Consider the following 11,806-nt stretch of genomic DNA (forward strand, 5'->3'; position numbering starts at 1 on the left):
GTCCAACTGTGCTATTTAGGGCGGAGTTTCCATGACAACACAGGTAGCTATAAACAGAGGGACATGCGCCAGGGATTTAGCTCAGTGGTTCCACCACCTGCTTCAAAAGCACAAGGTCTAGAGTTTAATTCCCGGTATAAAAACAAAAAACAAACAAACAAGAAACAAAAAAGCAGAGGGACCGAGGTGAGCACTCAAACACACACACACACACACACACACACACACACACATGCCTGTTTTTGTCACCATGTGCTTTGTACCACCTTAGCATTGTCCCCAGGAATACTCTCACCAAAGACTGAATCAGCAGTGTCACCTGAAGAGAGATTGTAATCTTTTTTTTTAATAACACTAGACTGCCTCAGATAGTCTATTATAGTAATGAAAATTGTACTAAGATAGCAAAACTAGGTATAAAACTTTTGAAATATTAACTATATAAGATTTTACAAATTACTGTCATATCTCAAGTCACTGAGCATCATAAAAAGTTTTTACTATTATTATAAGACAGTATATGTTAATTACAAACTTAGGAAAAATATTAAAGGAAAAAAAGGAACATTAAAAGAATGTTTCCAGGTAAATTTAAGAACTTTTAATATTTGTGAGTATTATCTCCATGGACTTTCAAGCAGTTCTGTTGAAATGTCATAAATAATTAATCAGCCTTCTTAATAATTTAAAAACACAACTTTAATATTTTTGAAATATTATATTTAATAAACCTGTTTTATTTTAATCCTAGTAAAAAGCTGATGCCACTCATCAATTAGAATAATGACAAGATTTTAATAAAGAGGTTGATTTCAAATGTGTGAACACAGGGTAAGAGGGAACTCAGTTACCCATTGCTATAAAAGGGGCCAGGCTTGAAAGTCAGAGAAAAAAACTGTTTGCAAACCCTCCATGGAGATAGCTATGCAAGATCCCCTGAGGGCCAGTGCTTTGAGTCCAGGTCACAGCCAGTCTATACCAACTCCATAAGGACAGGACTGACGACAGACATCAGACAGGACTTTTGCTTTCACTTTCCAGTTGCTCTAACCATTTTTCTCAGTTGAATAAAGCAACAGAATCTAAGTCATCTATGCAAAGCATATCTATGCCAGAGAACACAGATAGATGGCATAAGGGCGAAAGTGATTCTTGAGGCACAGGGAGGAGGCATTGAAGGTATGGACTAGGGCGCCATTAAAATTTATTTAAAACTGTTAATCTTTGTCACTTGTAATACCTTTTACAACTATCGATCACTGTTAAAATAATTCATTTTAGAATTATATGCTTGATATAAATGTAAAAATAAAAAATACTTAAGATTGAAGGCTTATGACTGACAAAACTGACAAAGCTACTTTTCCCCCAAATCTGTTACAACTTATATTTCTAGCAGCAGGATTTTATACATATATATGTATATATTTATATATATATTTATATGTATACATATTTATATATTCATATATATATATATGGTGAAATTTTCGTTATTTGATAGAAGTATACGGCAGTGTTTTACTCTGCATTTCTTCAATAATCAGTATGCTAAAATGTTTCCATGTTTGTTATATGTTTTCATTTTTCCTCTTTAATTTTTATCTTTATTATCACGTTTGCAGTATATAAGGACCACATTCCTCATGGGGAGTCCGTGTGTGTAACACATCTCAGTTGCTCTACATCTCCTTCCTCTCTTCCCTCCTGCGGCCTTTTTTAAACCATCTTTTCCCTTGCCATTCGCTCCATCTCATTTAAGAAAGATTGATCTCCCTACTTGCTATCATCTATCTTATATTTTTGTTCCTTATGCATACTTTGGGTTTCTCATACAGAGAAACTATGCAATATTTAAGCTTGTGTGACTGATTTATTTCATTTAGTATTATGGTATATTTTCCGACTGATAACACAATATGTTATTATTTGTGGCAGAGTAGTAACACTGTGAGTAAATACACTGTTTCTTCATCTATTCATTTTTTAATGGACTTATAGGCTGCTTCAGAGATTTAGCTATTATGAATTATGTTGCTATAAACATGGGTACCACATATCACTGTACCATGATGTCTTCATGTCTTTGCCAGGATACCCAGAAGGTAATAGCTGGTCCAACGAAATTCTACTGTGAGTTTTGTGAGGAATCTCAACACTGATTTGTTTGCACTACTCTCCACTCCCCCAGCAATGCAGAAGTGCTCCTCTTTCCCCACTGTTTCACTAGCACTTATTATTTAATTCTCTGATGATGGGCATTTTTTCTGAGGTAAGAGGTAATGAGTGTTGTTTAGTTTGCATTTCTCTAATGGCCAGCAGTGTTTAGCTTTTAAACTTTTCTTTATATATTTACTGGACATTTTTATTTCTTCTTTTGAGAAGTGTCTGTTCATTTCACTTGCTTATTTTTTGACTGGGTCTTACTTTGGGTGGAATACTTGTTTTGAAATTTCTTATATTGCAGACTCAGTCCTCCGCCCGAGCAATAGCTAGCAAAATGTTTTTACCATTTTGTAGGTTGTGTCGTCACTCTAATAGTTGTTTCTTTTGCTGTGCAGAAGCTTTTTAATCTGATATGATCCCAATTCATTGATCACTGGTACTGTTTCCTGTGCAACCTGAGGTTTTATTCAGAAAGCCCTTGTCTATGCCTATGAGTTCAGGAACTTTACTTATTTTATCTTCCAGCAAATTAAGTGTTTCTGTTTTAATACTTAAGTCTTAGATCCATTTGGGGAGTGTATTTAGCTCAGTGGTTCTGCTGCCGGCTTTGCATAGGTCCCGAGTTCAATCCCCAGTACCAAAAAAAAAAAAAAGTCTTAGATCCATTTTGATTTTAGTTGAGAACATAGTGAAAGACAATGGGTCTAGTGTATGTTTTTGGCTCCTTTGTAAAAGATCAAATAATTAAATGTACTTGGGGTTGTTTCTGCATCTTCTATTCTGTTCTATTGATCCTTATATCTGTTCTTCTACCAGTTCCAGGATGCTTATAAGGGAAAAGAAAAAAATGTGAGAGAATGAAAAGATGAAAATAAAGTGTTTGTAGATGGGGAGGGGAGGAGGGGGTGAAGGGAGGGCAGGGATAAGGGGAAAAATGAGAATCAAGACTTGTCATGTAGAGGTACAAGATCCCAACAATGAATGTAACTGTACTGTGTCCCTAAAATGTACCAATAGACTCAATTAAAGCTGAAAACAAAAAACAAAAAACAAAAAACAACAGCCAACATCATATTAAATGTTCAAAAACTATAAACCTTCATGTTAAAATAGGAAGAAAAGGGCTTTTGCTATTCCTGATAACCTCTGGTTCCATGTGTATTTTAGATTTGTTTCCTCCAGTTCTGTGAAGAATGCTACTCCTATATGGTTGGCATTGTGTATCTGCACATCAGCTTTGGGAGTATGGTCATTTTGATAATATTAGTTTTCCCTTTCCAGGAACAGGGGATGCCTTCCTATTTTCTGAAATTCTCTTTAACATCCTTTTTCAGAGTACTTTAGTTTTCATTGAAGATGTCTCTTATTTTTAGGTTAACTCTTAGTATTAAATTTTTCCTGGTGGGATTGTGAGTGACACATTTTTTCCTAGTTTCTTTCTCAGTAATTTCATTACTAGTGCACAGGAATGCTACTAATTTTTTTGTGTTAATTTTGTATCCTGCTACATTGTTGAATTTGAGTATTAATTCTAGGAGTCTTTTGGTGGTTTGGATCTTCAATCTATGTACAGTATCAAGTCATATATACTCTTTTTATTGCGTAATTATTCCTTTTCTTTTCTGGGGTGCTGGTGATTGAACTCAGGCACTTGCACTTGTGAGGCAGGTGGCAGAACCACTGAGCCAAATCCCTGGTCCTTTGCCTAATTATTCTTGAAATATTTTGGGTACCATGATAAACTGGAGCGATGACAGTGGACATCTTTTGTTTTTCCTGGTTTTAGAAGCAAAGTTTCAACTTTTCCTCATTTACCATATTGTGGGCAGAAGGTTTGCCATAAATGGCTTTTTATCAGGTTGAGATGAGGTTAGTCTATGTGTGTTTTCCTCAGTGTTTTTATCATGAAATGATGTTGAATTTTGTCAAAGGTTTTGTTGTAGCTACCAAGATGAGCATATGCTTTTTTCCTTGCTTCTTTTTATGTGATATACATTTATTAATTTATGTATGTTGAGCTATCCTTACATGGAAAGAGGAAGCCTGCTTGGTCGTTATACATGATCTTTTGGATGATTTGTTGCCAGTATCTTGTTGGGGACTTTTGCATCTATATTCCATTTTCATTTTTATTTTTCCAGTTTTCTCCTTATATCCGATATGGACTGATACATGGATATGCTTACTTTCAATAACATAAAAAAGTACAAGTTCCTGAATATAAATTTTATCCTTAACAATAAGTGTCCTTTCAAAAGACAAGCAAGCATCTGACCAGCCCTTTCTTGTTTCCCCCTTGATCATGAGACAATCAGAGTTGACTTCTGAATGGCAAGGTCAGCATGACTTCTCTTAGACAGAAATGTTGCATAATTTGCAACCGAAATGATTTATAACATGCAGCAATGTAATTAAAAAGCAATGTGGTAACAGTTGGGTAAAATTAAAATCATATTTGGAATTTCCTTATAATAACCCTTTGTTAAAGGCAGAATCCGCAATGAAATATAAGCAGCTGTCTTTATTAAGTGTGTCATATATGTTATGAATATCCTTCATCGTCATGACAACACATTTGCTTATTTTCCCAGGAAAAAAATGGTCCCAAGAGAGATTAACTAACTTGTTTCAGATCCTACAAGAAGTTGGCAATGGAAATTATTCATATAATGATTTATTATGCATCTATGAAATTTAACCTTCTATTTAATCAACCATACCATCTTTATCATTATTTTCACTGTCAGTACTCAACAGTTTGAATGTCCTTGCTGTACTCCCCCATGATGTACACTGCAATCAAGGTTAAAGGAATAAGTAGAAACTAAGATGTGGGCCAAACCATCTTCCAACCACACCAAAAATAGTCACAAATTTAGAATCTGTCTCTGTCTATGGCAGGCAGTAAGTCTCTACAAGACAGTTTTTCAGGAGTTTAAATAGACTCTAATTTCTCAAAGTACCATTTATTATTCAAATTTACATTTTTACATTTGTATCTCCTTTAAGTCAAGGTATACAACTAAGACTCCTCCTTCAATGAAGTATATGATGCAAGAGAAAAGTATGATGCATAAAGGTGTCGTCATCTTACAGTGAATTCCTACTTCTGTCATTTACTTGTATGACTCTAGCTAAGTTATTAAACTTTCCGTGACTTAGTTTCCCCATTCACTTCCTAAAAGGAAGTAAAGAAAGTTTACTATGTCAGGGATGTTCTGACGAGGCAGTCATTATGAGTCTTATTATTCAATGATCATAGTTAATGGTCATCAAAGTATAAGAGTGTTCATCAAGTATATCTGAAAAGGTAAAAGAAGCAAAGACTGAAGAAGAGAATGAGAAAGGAAGGCTCTGAGGAGCAATGTGAGTATCCTTTTCTAAGATCAGCTCAATCATACATTTACTCATCCACTTTACTGCAAATCCTGAAACTCACATGACCATCTAATCAATGCAGCACTAGTCTCTGCCACTTTGCTTGATAATGTGCCCATTGAAAAACAAAGTTGAATATATGAAAGAATAAAAGTAATTATGTAACTAAACAATTTAGACATCTGAAACAAACCAGATACAAAATGTATTAGCTAATATATTTTTCATAATTATCCAAAATGAGTGGAAAAGGCAATGTTTTGGAAGAACAACCTATATGAAACCCACGAAAGAATGGCCCAGAGCACTAGGAGGGCGGAAGATTGAAAAGTCCTGCCCTGTTCATCACTGTGCATTGATTTTGGTACAGCGTGTCCCCAATGGCAGGCAGAGGAAAGTCAACCCAGGATGTAACTTAGCTCAAACCACTTGCTTTTTTGTTGCCCTTCCAAACATAATATCAAGATGATGGTACTGACACAGCATTTCAACCACTAAGAATTCCTTTGAAGGTTTGTTGGAGTATGACACACACAATGAATATGGTGACACTATGACCAATGCCAGATCCATGCTATTCCGCATTGTCCTCTTGTGTACTCACTTGCTGTGTTGTTCGTGTTATGCAGGGTGACCACTGGAACCCTTGGACCTGGATGTTAAAAATACATGTATGAACATTTATTTATAGAGATCTAGGTAACAGTTACAGGAAAGCTTACAAGACAGAGTTCTTTTTCCAAATGGAAATATTTCATGGTTTAAAATATAATGAAACAGAAATGAAATAGATTACATGGCTTTCCATGGGCATTTTATTTTATTTTTTTCACTGAGTTTATTGGTACCTTTTGAGTATACGAGGCATTTTATTCTGATATGTAAGAGCATATGGGGAAAGAAACTATTTCCTGATTTTTTTTCAAGATCTTCATTTCCACACGATTTTTACTTGTAGGCTTTGATTGTTTTAGCCAAACCTATTTGCTTCTGTATCTTCAGTCTTTTAGAATAGTTACTTATATTCTGCATGCTTATTCATGACCCTTTCACTCTATATTTGTTGATTCAAAATAAAATTCTATTTGCTAATCAGTCACGAAAGAAAGAAGGTATGCATATTTAAATATAAATAAATTACATAACGAATAATTTGGGGCTAGTTCCTTACCACTTTTAAAGATGTTAACCAAAGACTCAAATACTTAAAATGTACTAATTACATTGGTACTAAAAAATCAAGTTATCTTGAAACTTCCCCTCTTTAAAGGACCCTAGTGTTATGGTTTAAAATTGAAATGTTTCTCAAAGTTTTCATGTGTTCCAAAGTGGAGCTTTTTGAAAGTGACTGTATCGTGAGGGCATTGCGCTCATCAGTGGATTAATTCACTGATGAGCTCATAGCTGGAGGTACTATTTGGAGGAGGGTACTGGTGGAGGAGAGGTCACCAGGGCATGATCCAGAAGAGTATATGCTTGTCCTCAGATACTCCTTTCTCACTTTCTGCTTCCTGGCTGCCCAAGGATGAGCAGGTCTCCTCCACCACACCCTTCTACCATGCTGTTCCTGCCCTGGAGCAGGACAACCATGGACTAAACCTCTGAAACAATGAGAGAAATTCAACTTTTCTTTTGAACTGTGGCTGTCAAATACTGTGTCCCAGGAGCCAGAAAGTTAATACACATTTCTGAAAGTCTAGTGTTTTTCCCCTCATGTCATTAAATAAGTAGTTCTCTTTTCTTATCGTATAACTTCACGTATCAAGAGAAAAAATAACTCAAATGAAATATCGGCATATTAACTGTAATGTCTTAAAAGGACAGCTTAAAGTTGAAGGTTCAAGGTGTAGCAGTGGTACTGCTTTTATCACATTATAAAAGAACTCGTGATTTCTACTTATATCCAGAAAGCATAGTCTCATTATAAAGCGAACCTGATTCTCATGAACACACTCTAGAGATACTTGCATAATCAGGTACATGCTGTTAGAAGCTAGAAGAAGTAATCAGGGTTAATATAATTGCCCCAAATTTAAGAAAGCTGGAAGGAGAAATTCATTTTCATAAATCCTAAACCTCTTAACAACAAAGCCATTGATTCTAGCCCTTTCTAAAGGATAGCTAAATTAGAATGGATTTACCAATACATGTTTACTCACGTTTTAAAAAATGCCATGTTTACATAGCCTTTATTGAACATGTGCTCATGTTGAATTTCTGCCAATTTTTTATTTCTAAATGAAATTCATGAATTAAATTTGTATTTAAGTAAATCCATAATATTCAACATTTTATGTGTATTAATGGTAGCACTAGTGATCAAATAAAATGAATGAAATAAATTCTTTAAGAAATCATATTTTGTCTTACCTTCACAGAATAATAAAAAATGCTGATTCATGGGACTAAAATTGGCATCAAAATATGTACATTGTTCTTTCATAACATTACATGAGATGCACTGGCGATTCAGTGATTCTTCAGTAGAAGCACTGAGGAAAGAAAATGAAAATTAGAAATGCTACTATTCCAGGAACTTGAGTTTGTAGCATCCGCATTTGAATACAGTGTAACATAAACAGAAATGGACATCAGTGCTTGTGTAGAATTTCCTTGTAAACCTTGACTCACTAGATACACTCAGAGCCAACTTTCATTTTGAATACTGAGATGTATACATTTTTATCTGCAATAAAATTAAAATGTTTATAATGTATTTGTATATATGACTATTCATAAAGAATACATGATTTCCCTAGGTTTCAACACAACTTATGATTATTTGCATTTTCATTACAGATATTTCTGTGTAACGTTATAAATGGAATTACCCACGAAGTAAGATAAATTAAGCATCAATCAATATTAGTCAAATTGTGAATAAATGTTTCTATAAGTAACAAAATCAAATTCATGATTTTCTAAATTCAACAGGTTATACATTGTAATTTAGGATCATTTCCAAATTTTTTTTCTCCAATCACTTGTTAAAACGGTGAAGAAAAATTAATTTTCAATGATAGTACATATGCTATAATAATACATACTTTGACATATTAAGGGGTAAAAACAAAAGCAATTGTTATCTTTATTTTATAATAATGGTGCTCAAGGTCAGAGAAATACATAGATATATTCACACAAATTTACATTTCTCAGTATTTACATCATAAACTTGCTCAAACAAGAAATGCAAATTTTGAGAGAAAAACACTGTCGCAGTGAATATGATAAGAGTTCTGATTCTGCAGGGGATAGTTCTGTAGTGCCTTACATTAAGCCAACCAGCAATTATTTCTTTCACTTAGTAAGACATTGATTCAGATTTCTGGGTGAAACACCAACATTATCCCATAGCTAAGGCAACTGGCATTTGATGAGCTATTTAAAGGGAAATTTATGGTTCTACGTTTTCTTTACAGCACAGAGGGCTACACTAGTACAGGATGTAGATATATTGACTTCTTTGCCTCAGTCAGGAGAAAGATAAGACAAGCCCACAAATCTAAGGGGGCATTGTGATTCAAATCACATTTTAAACTAATAAGAGGAAGAGAGATGGAGGCAGCTCTATTTGCTGACCTTGACCAAGTCTTATCTTCTGACAGGGTTATATTTCTTTAAGAGTTTTATACAATGGAAGAAATAAAACATTGATCAAGTATTTCCACACTTCTAAAGTACTGTTCATGACTATCAACATTAATCATAATATGTGTTTCACAGAAGATGAGCTTCAGGTCACCAGAAAGACAAAGAGAACAGTTTTGACAAAGACCTGTGAACCAAAATGCAAATCAGTAACTCTTAACAAAGAGCTTCCCTTTCTCTTGAAGTCATTAAAATTGTGAACATGGGTCCAGTAGGTCCAAGAGAATAAACTAAAAATATAAAGTGACATACTGGGAGATGTAACTGAAAAGTAGTGGCTTGCTTGGAAAAAAGAAGTGTGCATAAATTAGAGTATGGAGGAGTCAGAGTACTTTAAATATGCATTTTTGCTCTCAGAGGAAATTCCAGGCTACTTGGTAAAAACCAGAGGTGATACTTCTTCAAACATGATGAATTTCCACTGAGAATATGTCATGGAAGTTTTGACATTTAAAAATAGGTCTGTAAAATGGAAATAAGAAAATGTATATAAAGTCTAGGATTAATACCTCCTGTGTCAGCCAGAAATAATAGTCATTCCTGTGTAGTCTTGGGGAAAGCTTTCTGAATGAAGAGACATTTTAATGCTAAATAGGTGGGGTCTTAAGCTCCTCTTATTAATATAACTTTGCATTTGGGGAAATTGGGCAGATGGAAATACTCCCCATGAATTGCTATATTTCAGTTAAGCAATAAAAATTCCCATTTTTAAACAAGCATGCCTCCTTTCACAAAAATCTCATTGGATTTTATGATATACAGGACAAAACAGGGAAAGCTTATGTTTGATATTACTAAGTATTATTCTATTCAACAATAAATTATGTATTTACCATCAAAAATTCAAAATGACCTACTGAAAGAAGAGGTTACTAGGAAAAAAATATAAATGTCACTGACACGGGGAGTTCAGAAACAGCATCTAAAACACTGTAAAAACACATTTAAAAAAAAAGGGAAAAGAAGCAAGAGAGAAATTCTCCAGCCAGGTCTAGTTCTCTTAGTTCAGAATGGGTCAGAACTAATGGACTGCCTCAAGCCGGTGAGGTTTTGTGGCATAAAAGATGAGTCTTCCCTACCCATGTTGAAAATGGGACTTTAGATTTTTGTTCAATATGTTGTGCGATTGTCATTAGGAAGCCAACCTGTGTAAGGAGATCCTTGCAAAGCACCTACCTGTATAACTGCCTCCCTCTGGGAGATAACTCGGTGCTCAGAAAGTAACTGTGTAGGAAACAAAAGAACACAAACATTAGAATTTGATCTATTTTAGTCACAATGATGCCATTTGAATTTTCAAAAAGAAAAACAGACCAGTGTTACTTTGTTATTCAACAACAGGACTCTGAACAACCTAGCAAATATATCCTGTTTTTCTTTATGAAATCAGTTCCCTTCTGCAGGATCTCAATCTTTCTGTCTTTCACCTGCGTGGTCTCTGCAACATGTTTGAGTCAAGTACAGAGGAAGTCTTCAGGAAAACATTACTCTTCACATGGGTGGCTTGCTTTCACTAGGATTATGCCAAGCAAAACATAACTCTAATAGAAAGGACTGCACTTGACAGCTCTGCCTGTCAGCCTGAGGACAAAACCAAAAACACTCACATTTTCTGACTAGTTTCATCGTATGCCAAGATCTTTATCACTTCCCAGTTTCCTGATGTCAGATGCCGGACGGTAATTTGCTCACTTTTACTCTGCAAAGAAATGGAAAATATTGATTTTTCCTTTTATTTAAACAGCATGTCTCTGGTAAACATGAAAATACCAACTGCCTGTGCCATATTTAATTCTTTAATTCTCAACTGACAGTCAGGTTTATTTGTAAGTCTCAAAATGCACACATATTCTTATAACCACAGATCCAGACAGGATTCTGCCTTTATTATTGTGTTGTAAGAAACAGTCAGAAAACTGCAGGTGAGCCTGCACCTGCGCACAATCTCAACAGCGGTATTGTGAGTCCTAACACTTTGATCACTCTCACTAAATAATCAACACATGTGCAGTCCAGACAACTTGACATGAAACATTTCAGAAGAAACTTTACTGCAAATAAATACTGCATGTTATTTACTGGTGAACCTTTATTGTATGTGCATTTATATGAGGTTTGCTATTTTCACTCAATTTGTGTCGGGCACGAGTCTATGTTGATGATTATAGCTATGATTCATGTGTAGTTTACTGAAAGAAGGTAGTATGACTAATCTGCTTTTCTAACATTTATTTCCAAAATTTTGCTCTTTTTAAAGCAATAATATGTTTTTCAGTGGATTTATTTAAACTTGAATTTATTTTATTGTAAAAATTTTAGCCTATAGAAAAAGAAGTTATACAGATTTGTGAGCTTTGGTACATTTATGCTTTTATAAAATATCCAACTCAGGCTAAACCTTTCTGACTCAAGTCTTTGTCAGTTCTCTCTACATATTTAAGTCAATACATAATCATTTTACATACGTACGGGTTACAGCGAACATAAAGTATGCACACAATTTGTAGTGATCAGACCAAGGTAGTTGGCATATATATAAAAGCTTTCCATGTATTAGTTTCCTTAATGTATGTATGTGTGTGTATATATATATATATATATATATATATAT

The 11,806-nt window shown here is 34.5% G+C and overlaps 1 protein-coding gene across 4 annotated transcripts in view; it reads right to left on the reverse strand.

The window, feature by feature from the left end:
• Dpp10 (dipeptidyl peptidase like 10) overlaps positions 1-11,806 on the reverse strand; it is a 1,319,241-nt gene that overhangs the window by 45,661 nt on the left and 1,261,774 nt on the right. For all 4 annotated transcript variants that reach the window (XM_033757133.1, XM_033757135.1, XM_033757134.1 and 1 more), the window contains exons 14-17: positions 10,803-10,894; positions 10,372-10,419; positions 7,915-8,036; positions 6,149-6,196 (exon numbers count right to left, since the gene is read on the reverse strand). In XM_033757133.1, the coding sequence (XP_033613024.1) occupies positions 6,149-6,196; positions 7,915-8,036; positions 10,372-10,419; positions 10,803-10,894 (310 nt within the window). The remainder of the gene's footprint in view (positions 1-6,148; positions 6,197-7,914; positions 8,037-10,371; positions 10,420-10,802; positions 10,895-11,806) is intronic.

This window comes from Fukomys damarensis, unplaced genomic scaffold (genome assembly GCF_012274545.1).
Source record: "Fukomys damarensis isolate Sample0158 unplaced genomic scaffold, DMR_v1.0_HiC HiC_scaffold_29, whole genome shotgun sequence".
NCBI lineage: Eukaryota > Metazoa > Chordata > Mammalia > Rodentia > Bathyergidae > Fukomys > Fukomys damarensis.